Source organism: Micropterus salmoides, unplaced genomic scaffold (assembly GCF_014851395.1).
Source record: "Micropterus salmoides isolate LMB-PRFRI ecotype aquatic unplaced genomic scaffold, ASM1485139v1 Ms_hic_scaffold_1364, whole genome shotgun sequence".
NCBI classification, from domain to species: domain Eukaryota; kingdom Metazoa; phylum Chordata; class Actinopteri; order Centrarchiformes; family Centrarchidae; genus Micropterus; species Micropterus salmoides.
Genome location: NW_024040446.1, coordinates 56,691 through 77,203, shown reverse-complemented (window position 1 = coordinate 77,203; position 20,513 = coordinate 56,691). Strand labels below are relative to the sequence as shown.

Sequence of the window (20,513 nt, the reverse complement as noted above, 5' to 3'; positions counted from 1 at the left end):
TCCAGTCTACTCCTTTCCTCGTTGGCCCACCACAAATAATCTCACTGGCTGAACTGAACTTTGGTAGACAGCCAATCTCTAAAAAGGGGATTCTCTGGCCCCGCCCACTGAAGTCCAACTCAACCAATGAGATTCTTTGCGTCTCCAGAGCAGAAATGTTTGAGGAACTAAAAGCACAATCAGCTTGATGTTGAGGAGAAGGGCTGTGCAGCAGAGAGGCTGTTTAGTTTCTTCATTCTACTGCAGTGGAAGAACATTGCTCATCTGCTGTCTGTCTGGCTTTAACAACTCCAAAGACATGTTGCTTTACCTCTTTTTACTTTGCTCTCACTTCATAGGTGAGTGTTGGAGTGTTTGTGTCCACAGAGTAACACTGTACAGCTGCCATTTTCCACTGTCTTCTCCTCTCAGCCTCATGAACAATGTTAGTCTAATGGCTTCATTTGCTCTACTTTTTCCAGGACTAATAGCTGGAGACACAATCTCTCCTGAACGAGAGGAAGTCAGTGGAAGAGAAGGACAATCTGTCACACTCACATGTAACTATCAGACAACTGACACCTATATTCTCCTTTACTGGTACAAACATCATTCTGACCTTCAGGCACCTCAGTTTATACTCTTGAAAGGAGCAAAATCATTGAGTAATCAGAAGTATATTCCTAATGAACGATATGGATCTGAAACATCAGCAACATCAACTACACTGACCATCAGAGATCTAACCCTGGCAGACACAGCTCTCTACTACTGTGCTCTAGAAACACAGTGATACAAAGTGTAGAAGAGGCTGTACAAAAACCTGAACCCAGATATCTGACTACTCTTCAAAGAGGAGGGAAGTGGTATTCAAACCACAGCTTCATATCAGATGGATTCTGCTAATTCCTGTTTTATCAGAGTCACTGTGGTTCCAGCTGCTAATGAAACACTGGGGGAGGATTCACAGGAGCAGCAAATCCACATCAATTTACAGAAAACATTTGGGGCCAATCAGATTCCTCCCAGATGGTTCCATATATGTGCCCCCTAAAGGGTGTTCACCTCTTCAACTCACTACAGCATCACTACGTCATATTATTGTGTTCTATAAACTTTACAATAGTGAATATCTACAAGTTGTCTTCATTCATTAGTCTCTGTAATTATGTACTGTACTCTACTACAAAACTGACGTCAAGCTATTATATGAACACACACAAACACACACTAATTAAGAGGTACTATTGTCCTGTTGACCTAAAGCTTATTTTAGTTGAAATGGAAGTAACTCTTTTTCTTTTCATCTCAGCTACTTTTTCTGCGCATAACTTTGCTAGATGTGACAGTTTTCTGCAGAAAGGCAGTTGCTCCAACACTTGTCTTTCTGCTATGAAGAGCTCAGCAATGGTGCAGTGGCAGCCACGGCATTCCCGGACACGCCTGCCTTTCCAAAAGCCATGGACACAGCGTACCCCTTCTTTGTCAAGTTTAGCGGCCGCTGGTATCTGGTGACTACATCTTTGATGTTACCTGCTAAAGAAATTGAACAGAAGAATACAAAACTGTCAATATATATTCTTTATAGATGTTTCCGGCTACAGCAGCTTGAATTACTGCTTCATGGATTCAGCTCCTCACTTCTCCACCACCCAAAAATTTGAATGTGTTATTTTTGTAGGCAAGCTGATCCCATTCCAGAAAACCAAACTAAAGCCAAAATGATTGATGAAATCAAAGTGTTTCAGAGGTAAGGCGATGTCCTATTCATAAGGTACATTTTACTACTTGTAGTAGTAGGCCAACTGATAACACCTAAACGGAATTGGTTTAAAAGACCGATGCGCTGCCAAAAACAACAAGCAGATCCAGCTCAATACATTCCCAGTGGCATGGACGCACTTTGTACAGATCAGAAGCTCTGCAATTCTGTGATCCAGTGATGTGATTAAGGTGTCTCTGATTGTCTTTTTGTGACAGTCAGGCGAGGCAATCAAAGAAGTATGTGGTGAGGAAATTTACAGAATGCGATTTTAGTTAAGTTTGTTAATGCAAATATCTAATCAGCCAATCATGTGGCAAGACTTTCGCTGAAGTTTAGCCCAAGTAACCGAATTTGGAAGAAAAGTGATTTAAGTGACTTTGTTGTTTGTACAAGACCGGCTTCTATGTATTAATGCTAATTAACATGAACTGCATGCTTCTGCATTTGTTCAGAGGACAGACTGCACTGTATATACTCTGGACATGCACTGAGGTAAATGACACATTTAGGCAGACCTAAACTGACCGAGCCTTAAGGAGTAGAAAATTAGCACTTGCCACTCACCAAATGTGGGTAAATTCTGTTGTTGAGACTACACGCCACACTGGTGGGTAGAAAACACTTCAATCTGCTGGATCTGCCGCGCTGCATGTGTTGTGCTCATGCGTACTACGTGAAGTTAATAGCGTCTGTAATCAAACAGCAGCAGAAAACAATTACGTCTATATTTATTTCAAGAATAAACACTGGCTGATTTGATTGTCAAACTTTTCGGTTTGAGGCTTTGGGATATATCAGTGTCATTGATCCATGTAATGCTGTAATTGTGCATAGATCATATTGTTGTTGTTTATGTACATTGATTTTACATTAATAACCAAAATCTCCTATTTAAGGGCTATTTTTGATCTTACCTGGACTTCTGTAGTCTTTTCCTTTGTTATTTTTCTTGTCCTTTGTCTTGTTTTTCTTTCTTTTGTCCTTCTTTCTCTTCTCCTTACTCTGCTTCTTCTTTTTTTTCTTTTTTGGAGCAACACGCTGGGCCTGCCTTTCATTTTGGATTGTACTTTGGAATCTGACAACCTAAATGAAGCCTGCCTGGACGCCACTACAAGCCTGCACGCCATCTGTCGGTACCTTAATCTGCCTGTGTGTAAAAACTGGGCTCACCCTTGACCGAAGTGCTCACGTTCCCTTTTCATGAAATACTACTAGTGATTTTATTGCTGCCTTCTGTGTCTGCATTTTACCCCTAGAGTGTGATACATTAAACAAAACAAATGTAAGTCCCTGAGTAAGTGAGCTGCCTGATTAAAGAGGCAGGTTATCATGACTTCAAGCTCTGTATGAACCAAGATAAGTATATATTGTATGCCTATATTTATTTAGAGCATTACTATAGACTAGAGGCTATACTATAGGCCTCTTTTCACTAGACTTAATAAGAATTAATGCCTAAAACCACTAACTAACAAAATAGCATGGAGCTACTTTTAGTTGTGCAACCTCCCACTACATGAAACAGCGCTCAGGTTACCTACCCTCTTTTTCAGCAGTCATCTCAGCCACTTGCTGCTCCAGAATGTTTTTATCATTCTCCAGTTGTTCCACTCGATCTTGAAGGATCTCTGCTTTATTTTTGCATTTAATTAGTTCTTGGTCCAGTGGCTTTAGTTTTTCTTGAGAAGATGACCGTTTATCAAAGCAGAGGTACATTTCTGGCATTTGTTGTTTTAACTGTAGAACACGGGGAAATGAAAGGACCTACATTGGGAGATAATGCCAAGGAGGTGCAGAAAATCCAGAAAGACCAACAACATGTCGACTAACTAAAAAAACAAATGATGCAACTGTAAATTCTTTTGCTTGTGTATTATAGAGGTGCAACTGAGGTGGTTTCTGCACTGATAATCAGCACAGTACTTTTTAGTCATTTAGCAGTAACTCATATTCAGAGTGGCTTACAGTAAGTACAGGGACAACCCCTGGAGCAACTTTGGCCCTGTCACAAATCTAACACTTTAACCACTGAGCCAGTTGATGCCACTATGTCAGAGGCTATTGCCAGAATGGTTTTCTGGTAATGAGCTCAAAAGTGAAGCACACGAGAAAACTTACACCAAAGATAACTAGCTAGCTAATAGTACTTCACTCAGTATTTACTTCTTCAACCAAAAAATCCCTGCAAAAAACTTTAGATCCAGATCCGCTGTAACCTTTTGTAAGGAAACTGCTCCTACGAATAGCTAAGCGGCCAACGGACTACTGTAAAATCAATATCTCTGGAATCAGTTTAACACATTGCTGGCCTCAATTACATCTAGGTCCCCTACTTCACTCAAAATGTACATTGAACTGAATGCAGCATTACAGATAATATAGGTGTTGATGTTGAAGTAGCCTATCAACGGTGTCAAATTGAATTGTATCACGTTATACTTTGGATGTAACAGGAGAAACTGTGAAATATCAACATTGTCAACATTACATCTGCTTGTGTCACTAGTTACGTTTGTCAATGTCAATTATCATGTTCTTATGTGATTAAATGTTGCCCTGTTTTTATAGAGTTATCTTATCATACACACATCAGCTGTTAAGCCCGATGGTTGGGTGACCTCATGTGACTAAAAAGAGAGAGAAAAATAACGAAAAACCAAGATCAATTAAACGATGCACATGAAGATCTGCCTTCACCGCTGAATGCATCGCGCTGCCGTGGGGGGTAACTAACGTCACCTTGACACCAGCCCTATGAGTTTATAGCTAACGTTACCACTAACAAGCGCCTACTTACATTCTTCTTCAACGTCCTCCTTTTCACGGTCACGTTTTCGTCCTCTTGTCCCCAAAGCGGCCATGCTGGATGGATTCTAGAAAAGATGCTGCTTAGTTAGCTAACTTACTGCGCCTCACGTGGACATTAAAACTTTGGGCTAACGTTAGCTAGCTAGGTAACGTTACAACTCACAACTGTGACTGAAAAAGTAAGCAGTGATTCATGCCAGAGATAAGCAGCTTACATTTAGCTTTCCAACATTAGATCTGTTACTATTACACAGACGTTAACACAGTTGCTTACCTTTGCAATCGTTTTGCTTTTGTGATTGTAAGCTACAAAAAACTGCCTGTTAAACCACTATCGGTCTAGACTAGAACGTAAGGTGGATGGCTGTGTACAGCGGAGAGACAGCCAATGAAATGGGAGTGCGCCAATTCTATTTTCCTGGATCCTGTATGCCTCTGGAATAATGGACTTTTGCATTAGAAACTTTAAAACTGATCAAATGGCTGCAGAAAAAACATCTGCTGAAAGAAAAAATGAAATGCAGGCAATGTGGACATAAGATGAAGATGGTTTCATACCAGTGCACAGACAACTTCATCTGGTGAGTCACTGTGTTATTGAATGATAGGTATATCAACCTAAGAAGCTTTTTTTGTTGAAAACAGCATGCATAATTTAAATGTCTGAAAACAACTTTTTAATCAGTTAATCAAACGTATTGTTTATATATCAGCAGTCAGATGTCACAAAGTGCTTCTACATGTACCCAGCCTGAAACCCTGTAGAGCAACAACAGGTTGCACAGCGGGCAGGAAAAGCTTCCTGTTAGGTTCTAAAACTGAGAGAGGGGCCAGACATTTCTGGCTGTGCTGGGTGAGACTGTAAGAGCAGCCTACATGACGTAGTTTGTCCACAGTAATGATCGAGCAGTCATCTGGTCATCTAATTACAGGTGCGCTGTGTCCAGGGTCTTTAGGCAGTCCACCATCAATTGCGTGATAAATGTACGCAGACAGTGGCTTTGGTTAGGGTAGCCTAGGAGTCGTCATGCTGGCTGGTTCTGGTTACAGGTGTAATTCATGAAATCAGCTCGTCAGAAGATTCAGCGCGACACCAGAAACGTTAGAATACAGCTTTCCTTTTAACAATAAGCAGGCTTTAGTCATTTCTTTGCCAGGTTCTAGCTTTTCCAGCATGTTCGATCAGTTTATTAGATCGTCATTCGATGATGTCATGTGCACATTTTAGCCTATTCAACAAGCAATTTCAGTCTATAATATAAAACTATTTGATTTCCAGGGAATGCCACAGAAAGACATGTCGGCGATTGAGAAGGAGTGTGAGGACTGGGTCAATTTTCTATCGGTCCCACGCCGGCCTTTTGACATGGATGAAATACATACACAGGTAGAAAACCTTCTTAATATGTATTTGGTCATATAACAGCATAAATATATAAGGTAACTGCAGTAACTTACACGGTCAGCAGGGTGTTCAAATGTCCTCTCACACGTTGACTTTCTGGTTGGATCAATGTAGAAAGAAGTGAACTTACATGGCACTATTGCCCAGAAGCAAGGCTTTCTTCAGCTCTCAACACAGAGAGCAGCTGCAAGCTCAATCACAGTAGAAGGCCAGAGAACACATTCTATCCGGCATAAGAACTTCATGGTTGAGTGAGCAGGTTGAAAAGATTTGTGCTTTAGAAGACACAACTTTGACGATGATTAAACATCACTGGTTTAACAGTTGCTAAAGTTGTGTCTGAACCGAACTGAATTTGATGTAATGCAAGTGCATTATAAACTTTAAATCTAGTTAGGTTGGTTATGCCATTAAATTAAAAACATAGGAAACAATAAATGTTTCATTTAATTTAACATATTTCACATTTGTTTCGTGTTTGTTTATTGTGCGTTTAAGAAGTTAAAATTGCATTGTCAACCTGGATGACAATACAAAAATCAGACATGGTTGATTTTACTTTTGCATTTAATACTTTTACTGTTGGCTTGGAATTTATATTTGATATTACCATTGCTCAAGAAAAAATAACGTTTTATTTTTCACGGTGCAGCTATATTTCTTTAGAGCCATTTAAGGGTATAACAGACCTGCAGGAATTTGGTTGTGCTTTTAGCTATAGATGGTTTAAAGCATAGTCAGGACACTGGGAATTCAACAAATATACAGGGTTGTTTTAAATTGGTCAAATTGCTACATGTTTTACACAATCATGAATTAAATGTCTTTTCACAAGGTTTGTGTGTGCGGCAAGTGGACATGCTGCAAGATGGGATTTCTAAGAGCAGCACCGCACTCTCAAGGATGGCAAAGAAACTTAAAAGCATGACAAAGCATCGGAAGCAAAAAGGGCAGCGAATAGGTGGAGCTGATGTTCTCGTCCACATGGACTAAAGCAAATTCTGTCATAAAAGAAAGGTATGTATTCTATTGCTAACCTAATCATCAAGTTGTAGTTTTAAAGTCTAAATTTGCAATATCTACACTAAATTTACACACAGAAAAAAGAACAAAAATAAAGAATGTACAACATTGTAGGAAGAAGATGCTTCTCTCAATTATATTTTACTGATTCAAATCACTCTCACAAACCAGCTCAAACACTCATCTCTTTATCAAACCGATGGCAATGCAGACTTTCTCTTAAAAACGTCTCCTTGTCCTCTCATTATCTTTTAATGTTTTTTATTTCAGTACGCCAGAGGACGCTTTGGAAAACATGGAGGAGAAAGACGTGGGTATTTGGAATGTTGGAAATACGGGGGAACTCCAGGCGTCCTGTCCTTCGTCTTGTGAAGAGGAGGGACAAGGATACGTTGGTTCCTATCATCAAAAAACCCACCAGACGTCAGAGTATGGTGTTATGACCCTGGGGTCATATTTTGTTGTTTGTTTATCTCTCCTGGCACTGTCAGCTGTTCTCCTCCATTAGAGTGTGTGTGAGTGTATGCAGATACTGGAGAACAGGTGGACACACTGGATTGGTCTGGTTGAGCTGATTGGAGCCTCCTGATTGGGCATCTGGATGACAGCAGCCATCTTAAGCCCTACTGACAGGAACTCTCCCCCTCTCTCTGCCATTCCCAACCTGCCTGAGGACTGTGTGTTATGTCTGTGTTTATTGTACATAGTGAACCGTTGTGACTATATTCAACTTAGATTGTAAGTAGTATCGTAGTCCTTCTGATTGTCTTATGACAACCTGGTTTTGTTGGCTTTGCCATTTTTGTTGCTATGAAGTAATTTCCTTTGTTGTAGCTATACTGTGTCAGCTACTAGCAGTGAGTAGGAGTGAGAAGCCCTTTCTTTTGTTTGCACCGTTTTCTCCTGTTTTTGGACTTAGAAGCCTAGTTTTAGAGCTTTGTCTTTTCTTTTCCTTTTGGTTTTGGGTTTAGGAAAGATTTAGGTTTTTCTTAGTGTTTTGGTTGTTGTTTTGGGCACTGCTCATCTCCGATGTATAATAAAAACTGCTAAATTGTATTTGTTGTGTGCTGGCCTTGTTTGGGAATGGGAAGAGTGGGAGGCCACACATTTGTTACCTCCAGGACACCCCTAGACCTTGGGACGTAACATAAATTGGGGGCTCGTCCGTTCTTGCTCGTGTTCTTTGTCATCGAGTTAGGTAGGTTAGGTAAGTTGTTTCTTGTGTCTCTATCCGTGTGGTTGGCAGTTTTCTTTTGTTGTGGTGGCAAAATGGAGTTTAAATTAGAGGATTTTGCTACTAGTCCGTCGATTGACAAGTTGGATAAATGTAAGAAGACTGACCTGATTTTAGTGGGGAACTTTTTTGACGTGCAGTTTCCACTCAGTCTTAAGAAGCAGGAGTTAAAGGAGCTCCTATGCTTAAAGCTGACTGAAAGGGGTTTGTTTGGGGAGTTAACTCCTACAGAGGGGGATCCGGGTGATCGTGCTGGTATTGTTACCCCACTCCAAATAATACCACCTCAAGGCCTTGCAGCTCAGATGAGCCCGACTGCAGAAGAGCTGAGGCTAACGCTGCAGATAAAAGAGGCAGAGGTGAGAAATCGGGAGTTGGAGGTGCAAGCCATGCATTTAAAGATAAGAGTTCTGGAGATAGAGCGGGGAGCCGCTACATCTGCCAGTTCTCCTACCTCACCATCACCCACTCCAAGACCCCAAGACAGCTTTGACGTGAGTAGGCACATTGCATTAGTTCCACCATTTAGAGAGTCTGAGGTAGACTGCTTTTTCAATGCTTTTGAACGTATTGCTGCTACACTGGATTGGCCAAAGAGAGTGTGGCCTCTGTTACTCCAATGTAAGTTAGTAGGCAAAGCTCAGGAAGTCTGTACCTCTCTGTCCATTGAAGACAGTTTGAATTATGATGTTGTTAAAACCACTGTCCTTCGTGCCTATGAGTTAGTGCCAGAAGCATATAGGCAAAAATTTAGAGCTTGTGAAAAAACTGCCACCCAGACGTATGTAGAGTTTGCAAGAGAGAAAGGTACTCTTTTTGATAAATGGTGTCAGGCCAGTAAGATAGCAACGTTATTGGATCTGCGGGAACTTGTGTTGTTGGAGGAATTTAAGATTCGGCTCCCAGAGAAAATTGTCATGTATTTAAATGAACAAAAAGTCACTTCCCTTGCTGCTGCCGCTGTACTGGCGGATGAGTTTACCCTAACTCATAAATTTGTTCGTCGGGAGCCAACCTCAGTTGACCGTAAGGGTAACTCTCCTATGAGTTATCGTCGTAACCCCACTGCCACCACAGAAAGTCGGGAGTGTTTTTACTGTCATGAGCAAGGACACCTCATCGCTGCCTGCCCTTCTCTTAAAAGGAAGGAGCACAGTATGAATGCCAAAACACCCTCACCAATAGGGCTCATCCACACTTCACCCCACAAAAAGTTGAATCTGGTTACTGCTCAAAAAGACCACATTGACGAGGCTTTTAGGCCATTTGTGTCACAGAGTTTTGTTTCTCTGGTGGGTGAGGAAAAACAAATCCCTATCACTATCCTGCGGGATACTGGAGCCAAACAATCACTGATCCGTGATGGTGTTTTACCTCTCTCAGCTGAGACCTATTGTGGTGCAGACGTGTTGGCATGGGGAGTTAAAATGTGTGCAGTGCGGGCGCCGTTGCACTTCATTCAGTTGTTCTCCAGATTTGTGTCCGGGAAATTTAGAATTGCTATGCGCCCTCAGTTGCCGATAGCCGGTATAGACTTAATCCTCGGTAACGATTTGGCTGGCGGTAAAGTTTTCCCGTCTCCCGAGGTGATCGAACATCCGATTGCGGATGAATGCGTTTCCGACACTGGGGTGCCTGACTTGACCCCGTTGTTTCCTGTTTGTGTTGTAACCCGTGCTCAAGCACAAAAGCTTGGCGACTTGGTGGATCTTAGCGACTCTTTCATGAGCGGCTCTGATCCAACAAGCTCCCATCACGATTGTAGAGAAAATGCACCTATCTGTGTAGAGCTTCAGCCTGATTATCAAAACCTAACCCTTGCTGTAGATAAAGAGCAGCTGATCAGAGCACAGAAAGCTGACTCTAGCTTAACCTCTTGCTTTTCTCTTGCAGAAAGCCAATCATGTGAAAAGTCTGTGTCCTACCTGGTTAAGGATGGTGTTCTTCTGCGGCACTGGTCTCCAAGCTCTGGTAGTACGCACGAGTCAGTGTCCCAAATTGTAGTGCCACAGGCATTCCGATCTCAGGTCTTAAGTTTGGCCCATGATCATTGCATGTCCGGCCACTTAGGCATAAGGAAAACGTACAATCGTGTGCTTCGTTATTTCTTCTGGCCTGGACTTAAATCAGATGTGGTAAAATTCTGTCGATCGTGCCACACCTGTCAGGTCTCAGGTAAACCGAATCAGGTGATTCCTCCTGCTCCATTAAGGCCCATTCCTGTCGTCGGAGAACCTTTTGAGCACGTTATTGTTGACTGTGTTGGTCCTTTACCTAAAACAAAGTCCGGTAACCAGTATGTCCTCACCATTATGTGTTCTGCCACTCGTTACCCTGAAGCCATTCCGTTGCGCTCATTGAAGGCCCGTGTCATTGTGAAAGCACTTGTTAAGTTTTTCTCCACTTTTGGTCTTCCTAAACGCATCCAAAGTGACCAGGGATCAAACTTTATGTCCAAAATCTTTGCCCAGGTTATGGCAGAGTTACATGTGGCACACAATACCTCCAGCGCTTACCATCCAGAAAGCCAGGGCGCATTAGAGAGATTTCACCAAACTCTAAAAGGCATGCTGCGCAAGTTTTGCACTGAGTCAAACAGTGAGTGGGATGAGGGGTTGCCGATGTTGTTGTTTGCTGTGAGAGAAACGTCACAGGAATCCTTAGGTTTTAGCCCGGCTGATCTAGTTTTCGGTCACACTGTGCGAGGCCCATTACGCCTACTGAGAGAGAAGTGGCTCTCAGGTACCACTAGTCCTAGTGACAATATTCTGGACTACGTTAGTTCATTCAGGGAGAGGCTACATCATGCGTGTGATGTTGCCCGTGACACACTCTCAAGTGCCCAGACAAAAATGAAAGTTACTTATGACAAAAAGTCTGTGGTGCGTACCTTTCAGTCCGGTGAGCGCGTACTAGTTCTGTTACCTGTCGTTGGTTCTGGTTTGCAAGCAAAGTTTTCTGGTCCTTATGTGGTCGATCGTAAACTTAGTGACACCGATTATGTAATCCGGACCCCTGATCGTAGAAGGAAAACTCGTGTGTGTCATGTCAACATGTTTAAAACCTATGTTGACCGTAATAATTCTGTTAGTTCACCCCTCGTGGTTGCACCTATGGCCTTAGTGTCAGTCGTTGCATACAGTCCCAGTGATGATGGGCTGGATGACCGGCGTAGTTCTGTTTCCTGTGTGCGCCTTAGAAACTCTGAGATATTGACAGACTTAGACACACATTTGGTGCATCTGTCTGATTCTGCTAGGACTGATGTTAGTGAGCTCATTAAGGCTCATCCAACTCTTTTCGGGGACATTCCCATGCAGACCAATGTGCTAAGTCATGATGTTGATGTAGGCGATCATCAACCCATAAAACAGCATGCATATCGCGTCAATGCAACAAAACGTGCATTAATGCAGCAGGAGGTAAAGTACCTCCTTGACCACGGTTTTGCTGTCCCCAGTAGTAGTTCCTGGAGTTCCCCTTCACTGCTGGTCCCCAAACCTGACCAGACCCCACGTTTTTGTAATGATTATCGAAAAGGTCAATGCTGTTACCAAACCAGATTCTTTTCCACTTCCACGCATGGATGACTGTGTGGATCAAGTAGGGTCAGCAAAATATGTCACCAAATTGGACCTACTAAAAGGCTACTGGCAGGTCCCACTTACTCAGCGCGCCTCTGACATAAGTGCCTTCGTCACTCCGGATCATTTCCTCCAGTATACAGTCATGCCATTCGGTCTGAGAAATGCCCCTGCAACTTTCCAGCGGTTGATGAATACAGTCCTATGTGGGGTTGCAAATTGTGAAGTTTATTTGGATGACATCGTGGCCTATTCGCCAACTTGGTCTGATCACATGAGGACCCTCAGAGTGATTTTTGAACGCTTGTGCGCTGCTTCCCTTACACTCAATCTGGCTAAATGTGAGTTCGGGAGGGCTGTTGTTACCTACTTAGGTAAACAAGTAGGTCAAGGTCGTGTCTGCCCAGTTACTGCCAAAGTACAGGCAATCTTAGATTTCCCAGCTCCTCAGACACGTCGTGAGCTCCATCGTTTTCTGGGGATGGCTGGGTACTACCGTGCGTTCTGCAAAAACTTTGCTGATGTGGTAGCTCCTTTAACCAGTTTGGCAAGTCCCAAAACTCTTTTCTAGTGGTCAGAAGAATGTCGGATGGCTTTCGAGGCTGCCAAAGTTCTCCTCTGCAGTGAGCCTGTGCTCGCCGCCCCAAACTTCACTCGTCCATTTAAGCTGGAAGTAGATGCCAGTGCGCTTGGTGCGGGTGCAGTGCTCCTGCAGGAGGATGTGCGAGGCATTGATCACCCCATTTGCTACTTTTCCAAAAAGTTCAAAAGACACCAGCTGCATTACAGCACCATTGAGAAGGAGGCCTTATCATTACTGTTAGCATTACAACACTTTGAAGTGTACCTTGGGTCTAGCCATGTGCCAACCATCGTCTTCTCTGACCACAACCCCCTGGTGTTCTTGACTCGAATGCAAAATAGCAACCAGCGTCTCATGCGCTGGTCCCTATTACTGCAGGACTTTAATATTGAGGTTCGTTACAAAAAGGGTTTAGAAAATGTTATGGCTGATGCTCTCTCTAGGTCTCATTGAATCAAACCTTTTTCTTAAGAGGAAAATGTTTGATCTTGGGTGGGGAGGTGTTATGACCCTGGGGTCATATTTTGTTGTTTGTTTATCTCTCCTGGCACTGTCAGCTGTTCTCCTCCATTAGAGTGTGTGTGAGTGTATGCAGGTACTGGAGAACAGGTGGACACACTGGATTGGTCTGGTTGAGCTGATTGGAGCCTCCTGATTGGGCATCTGGATGACAGCAGCCATCTTAAGCCCTACTGACAGGAACTCTCCCCCTCTCTCTGCCATTCCCAACCTGCCTGAGGACTGTGTGTTATGTCTGTGTTTATTGTACATAGTGAACCGTTGTGACTATATTCAACTTAGATTGTAAGTAGTATCGTAGTCCTTCTGATTGTCTTATGACAACCTGGTTTTGTTGGCTTTGCCATTTTTGTTGCTATGAAGCAATTTCCTTTGTTGTAGCTATACTGTGTCAGCTACTAGCAGTGAGTAGGAGTGAGAAGCCCTTTCTTTTGTTTGCACCGTTTTCCTGTTTTTGGACTTAGAAGCCTAGTTTTAGAGCTTTGTCTTTTCTTTTCCTTTTGGTTTTGGGTTTAGGAAAGATTTAGGTTTTCTTAGTGTTTTGGTTGTTGTTTTGGGCACTGCTCATCTCCGATGTATAATAAAAACTGCTAAATTGTATTTGTTGTGTGCTGGCCTTGTTTGGGAATGGGAAGAGTGGGAGGCCACACATTTATGTTACCTCCAGGACACCCCTAGACCTTGGGACGTAACAATGGTAGTAAGTGATGAGCGGAGAGCAGATTCAAGTCTCTCACAGGAGGGCTACAGGCATGTGAAGGTCAACCACAGCCAGCATTACGTAGATACAGGTCTACACACTCAGAACATTGAGAGGGCCTGGCAGACCTACAAGAAGGAGGTATGGCGTTTACGTGGCAACCGAACAGAGAGGTCTCTGAAAAGGCAGCTCTGCTTTATTGAATGACACAAACATGGAATCCTTGGTAGACTTTTCAAGGACATAAAGAATATGAAATAATCAGCATCTGATTTGTTTTTCATTGTTTCAATGTTTTACATGCTTCCTCAAAGCAAATGTTGCACAGCCAGTAAAATGTTGTGGTGTCAGACATACTAAAAGCTTTACTTGTGTTTCACTTTAGTTGAATGAGACATTCATCTATAGAAGATTACTAGACTTTGTAAATGCACTGATTATGTTGATGACTTGATATTGTGAAGTACATAAGCCATAAACAGTCAACTAAGCTTCACGTGTGTTTGACTTTATTTGGATAGTCACAAGGAACATCTGTGGATGGTGACGTGAATGACATCACATGTGTTGTGAAAGGGTTACTGATACACTAGAGATGTTGCGAATACACTCCTAAATATTTGCTGTACATGTCATATAGAACACCAAATATGAAAAGATCCATTCAGAGATGCTACTGATAAGCTACAGATGTGCTGTAGCAATGCAGCTGAGTATCTATAGATATTCTATAGATTACCAAAATGAAAATATACCTTCAGGGAATGCTACTGATGGTTGCAAATGTGGTTTTAAATGCTTCTTATGGGTTATAGATGTCTTGTTGAATATGTGTAGATGTACTACAGGCACTTTGTTGTTGAATGTCTGCAGACATTCAGTAGAGATATTATACTGATACTCTGTAGAGCATCTACAGATTGACTGTCCAAATAAAGTGTTACTGGATTCACATGAGCAGCAAATCCACTAAATAACCTGACACCTTATTGATGTATCTAAAGTTAATTTAACATTCACTTATTTTACAGAGGTTGTATTTTTCCCTGACATTTACCAGGTCACAGTGGGTCCAGTACTTTATAACTCAAGTGTTCAGTCAGACAGTGAAGATGTGTCAAATGTTTGAGAATTCACTAAAAGCACCCATCATGTAAAGAATTCAGCTCAACGTCTTTTGATCTGCATATCACCAAAAATCACACGTCTCATCTCCATATTATCCGTAAGTTTGCATTCTGAACGGCATGCCGACGCTGTGATGACAAGAGACCGGAGTTGAAACTATTCCATACTCAAAGTTTGCCTTCAGGCTCAGCTCCCTCTTCACCACGGAGGTCTGGTACAACACCTGCATGACTGCTGACACTAAACCAATCTGCCACCGTAGATTCTCCTTTGGACTTCCAAAGGGAGGGTTGAGCAGCCAGTGTGCCGTTGGTTAATATCAGGTTGCAATTCACAGCCCTTACCACTAGAAGCCACTATAACCTACAGAGCTGCGAGGAGACGGAGAGATTGAGGGAGGAGCTAAGCTGTTAGTGAACTATAGAAGAGAGAGGAACTTCCATATTCAGCAGAGTTCAATACACAAAGCAGAAACATTCCCTTTATTCAACATGCTGTCATTGGACTATTATGTACTTTCTCTACTGTTACTATCCATTCTAACAGGTATGTGAGATCCTGCTGAGAAAGTTTCATTACTAACTTTTCTGGATGGGATTCATTTGTTGAGTCTTTTACAACATGAAATAACAGAGTTATCTCTTCCTTCAGGTGTCAGCTGTGAAGAACTCACTGCAGTCAGGAATGAAGAGTTCACTTTAGAAGGCAGCTCTGTTACTCTGTCCTACACATACTCTAAAAAAGCTGATGGCACTGATTATTTCTTCTGGTATCGACAATATCCAGGAAAACCACCACAGTTCCTCATCTCACACTCTGCTTCAGGAGCAGTAGGAAATGATCCAGTCCCTGGACTGTCTGTTAAAGTGAGTGATGATAAAACCCAAATGGATCTGCAGATCTCCTCTGCTGAAGTGACAGACTCTGCTGTGTACTACTGTGCTGTGAAGCCCACAGTGACTGTAGCAGTAGTCGACTGCTGTGTGTGTGTTGGTGCGTGTGGGCATGAGATGAGGCTCCACACTGCTGCCACATCGGTCGGTGTGGTCGCTGCCACACCGACCACTGGTTGCAGTTGGTTATATCTACTGTAATACATCTTTATCATAATTCTTTGTTAAAATATTATGGATTATGCCTATTCTTATTGTTGCACTATATATTGCAGTTTGTGTGGTTATACCTACAGTAATAGCCTACATCTATCTATCTTTAGTCCTTGCCTATAACAAGGCCTGTGTTATCACCTGTGAATGAAAGTGTGTGTGTGTGTGTAGATATTTCTATATCACAATACTTTGTAAAATATACTCTATTATATCTTATTGATGCACTGTAGGCGTACAGTATATTGCAGTTTGTGTGGTTGTAATCAATCTACAGTAGGCTACATCTATCTAGATCACAATACTTTGATGAATATGGCCTACAATATTATCGATTATGCCTATATTCTTATTGGTGCACTGTATATTGCAGTTTGTGTGGTTAACCTGCAGTAATAAATCTTGCCTACAAGAAGAAGGCCAGTGTTGTCACCTGTGAAGGAAAGTGTGGTGACAACTTGTTGGTTGAATCCAAGCTAGACTGATTTTAACAATAAGAATATAGTTAATCAAATAAAATAAAACCAACTGCAAATAGGTGATCAGTGTGGCAGTGACCGCTATCTTCAGCGCCCCTAGTGGCAGCGACCAGTGTGGCAGCGACCACCGTCTTTAGTGCCCCTAGTGGTAGCGACCAGTGTGGCAGCGACCACCGTCTTTAGCGCCCCTAGTGGTAGCGACCAGTGGTCTGTGTGGCAGATAACAGATCACATAATTGGCTACAACCCCTGCTGCCTTTATGGATAATTCACCATGTCACAAAGCTCAAATCACCTCAAACGGGTTTCTTGAACATGACAATGAGTTCACTGTGCTCCAGTGGCCTTCACAGTCAGCAGATTTCAATCCAACAGAGCACGTTTGGGATGTGGTTGAATGGGAAATTAGCATGGACGTGTAGCCGACAAATGTGCAGCAACTGCGTGATACTATCATGTTTATATGGACCAAAGTGTCTGAGGAATGTTTCCAACAGCTTGTTGAAAGTATGCCACGAAAAATTAAGGCAGTTCTGAAGTCAAGAGGGGGTCCAACCCGGTACTAACAAGGTGTACCAAATAAAGTGGCTGTTAAAAAGTTATTCAGCGAATTTTAATTTAGTTATGACATTACCTGCTTAGAAATAAAACATTGCAAACAGAAACAAACTTTTCCTTCCATGCTTTTCGAGGGCCCTCACCCCATTGGGACCCTGAGTAACCAGTCCCACTTTCACCCACATTATGATGACCTTGGTCAAACATACAAAATCCAGTCTGGATATTGAAACGTTTATGCACTAATCATTGTCCATGATATAGTTTACAGAACAAACTTCAAAGATGAACAAGAAAATTTGACAGATGCAAACAATCTCCCTCTCTGGAGCTGATCATCTACTTTACTCAATTCATTTTTGTAATGTCTTGTCAGGATTTGATTTGTCCTAAAATGTGACACCGATGTAGTAAAGTGAATAATTATGTAATATCGTCTGCGTAAAGACTGACCTCAGTCAGGACCTTCACATATTCTGTCAAGAATCAATCAGTATTTCCTTATCAGCTACTTGTTACTTGATGGAAATGATGTCATTCAGTGAATAACAGCACCACAGCAGAGACAAACTCATTATTTGTCAGAGTTGTGAGAGGAAGGAGGGAGGGATTAAAGGAGGAGCAAAACTGGGACTCAAGGACAGAAAAGACACTTTAACAGACTTGACAGATTCTCTTTAAGATGCTGTCAGTGAACTTCAGTGTGTTTGTGACTTTGTTTCTGCTCTCAATAAGAGGTAGGTGAGATCATCAACATTAAGAGAGCTTCACTGATAGAAACCTTTAGATTGTAAATTTACAGAGTTATTTTTTCCTTCAGGTGTCAGCTGTGAAGAACTCACTCCAGTCAGGAATGAAGAGTTCACTTTAGAAGACAGCTCTGTTACTCTGTCCTACACATACTCAAGTTATGGCACTGAATATTTCTTCTGGTATCGACAATATCCAGGAAAACCACCAGAGTTCATCATCCTTCATGTGGGAACACAAAATGCAACAAACTCTAGATGGTCTGCTAAAGTGAGTGATGATAAAACCCAAATGGATCTGCAGATCTCCTCTGCTGCAGTGACAGACTCTGCTGTGTACTACTGTGCTGTGAGGCCCACAGTGACAGGAAACACCAAAACTCTGTACAAAAACCTGACAGCTCCTCCTTTTACTGAACAGCAGCGCCACCAAGTGGACACTGACAACACAATCTAATGACAAGTTACAACATTACTCCTGTTATTAATAAAACACAGTTAATCCAGATCATGGTGTTTAATTGAGGCTATTTCTGTACAGTAAGGCACTCCACAAGGAAGTCTTCTTCTACACAGAATGCTTTGGTATCACTGATGATGAGACAAACTAAAATGATTACAGACCCATGTTGATGAATTAACTATTCCAGGGTGAAAAGTGGTTAAAGAGACTTTGTTGTAACAGAAAGTTCACATGTTAAAGCTCCTCATTATGAGCTGCTCTGGATAAGAGCATCAGCTAAACAGCTGAGATGTAAATGAGATGTAAATGTTGAGAGTTCCTCAACAGATGATGAAGAGGAAGGGCCAATGATGTGAAGGCCCAGATCCATCAGAGTATCAATGTTCTTCCTCTCTCTCCTCCCCTCTCACTGCAGACATGAACCACTGGCTGAGAAACATCCTGATTCTGACTCTCTGGCTAGGTAACTCTTTAAACCTACTGATTGTTCTCCTTTAATCAATCATCTTTATTGATCCATCTCTTCCTCTGCATGTTCTCTTCTTCCCCAGAGTGTAAAGGAGAAGACAGAGTGACCCAGCCAGCAGGAGATGTCATTGCTGCTGAAGGAGACACAGTTACACTTGGCTGTACTTTTGAGACGAGTTATCCTGGTCCAACTTTGTTCTGGTACAAACAGGAGAGAAACAACAGCCCCAAATTCATACTGAACCGCATTCAACGGGATGAAGGGAAAACAGCAGACGAGTTTAAGGAGAGATTTTCATCCACACTGGATTCCACCTCAAGATCAGTTCCTCTGAAGATCCAGAAGCTTCAGCTGTCTGACTCTGCTGTGTACTACTGTGCTCTGCAGCCCACAGTGACAGGAAACACCAAAACTCTGTACAAAAACCTTTGGAGCAAAGACAACAGAATACTCCACAACGTCCACTAGAGGGAGTCACACACTGTTAAACTTCAGTGGTTTATGATATAGTCAGGATTTGTTTTAGTGGTGATAGAAGCAACATTAAATGAAGCACCACAGATAAAACACAATAAACAAATAACAGAACTTGAATATGTTCATAGTATTTTCAAAGTATCTCCAATACTACTCCAGCAGATTGTTTTCACAGACAATTGAAATGCTTGGTGATTGTAACCATTGCAAGCTTTAAGCTGTGCTGCCTGGTTTGAAGCAACATGTAGACTGTAATACTAAACCCCCATTTGCACCTCTCACCATAATGTCCGTTTAATTCCCACCTACAAGTCCCTGCTCAAAAGCAGAACAGCACAAGAAAAACTGTACTTGTTTGGAACAATGATGGCATTGAGACCTTAAAGGGAAATGAAGCAGTCAATCAAGTTTACATCATTTACACAATGGATTTCCACTACGATCAACAATTATACAAGAAACATGACAAATGTAAACGTATAAAAGACAAAAGAAAAGAAGAACTGTCATATCTTTCACGGAAAGGGCACCACCATTGTGCAGTACTATAACCTGCAATGTCACGGGGTTGGTTGGCTTTAAGGCTTTGGGCGAGAGATAGTGAAATACAGAGCCAGTGAAAGAGATAGTGAAAGACAGAGCCAGTGAAAGAGATAGTGAAAGACAGAGCCAGTGAAAGAGATAATGAAAGACAGAGATAGTAAAAGAGAGATACTTAAGAGATAGTGAAACATAGACCTAGTGAAAGACAGAGCCAGTGAAAGATAATGAACAAGAGATAGTGAAAGACAGAGCCTGTGAAAAAGACAGTGAAAGAGATACTGAAGAGATGGTGAAAGACAGATATAGTTAAAGAAGGAGCCAGTGAAAGAGATAGTGAAAGACAAAGAGAATGAAAGATAGACAGTGAAAGAAAGAGACACTAAAAGAGAGAGATAGCAAAATAGATAGTGAAAAATAGAGACAGTGAAAGACAGATAGTGAAAGACAGAGATACTGAAAGATGGAGATAGTGAAAGAGAGAGATAGATGGACAACCAGTGGAAACTCAGAATAGAATCGAATATAAAAATTGTTTTGAAAGGTTTTCAAATTATTATTATTTTCATTGTCAGTAATTTTAGTAATTGTTCCTTTATTTGTTTTTATTTCACATTTATGGGTAATGGGAGTTCGGGATGTAGCAACATGTAAAAGGAGATGGCAGACATGAAAATATATTTTGAATGCTTTTTATATGCTAAAGCAAGATTAAATGTAATAAAGAATTCCAAATGTCACAGTGAAATATATCATTATCAAAATATTGCCTATAGACACACGCACACACCTGTCTATAGATTTGTCTCACTCTTAACCCTGCCTTGGCCGACCTCGTCCTTTCTCCCAGTACTGTATCCTTCTCAGATTATTTCCCACACAGTTTTGAACCTGGTATCTTATTTCCTCTACCTGCAGCTTTTGGTGTGCAGCAGTCTCTGTGA

The 20,513-nt window shown here is 41.8% G+C and overlaps 1 gene segment (V, D, J or C); it reads left to right on the top strand.

Annotated features, from left to right (window-relative positions):
- The first annotated feature begins 18,498 nt into the window (after nt 1–18,498).
- On the top strand, nt 18,499–19,259 carry LOC119901550. The segment is given in 2 exon segments: nt 18,499–18,546; nt 18,635–19,259. Coding segments are annotated over 2 exon segments (432 nt in total).
- Nucleotides 19,260–20,513: the final 1,254 nt, after the last annotated feature.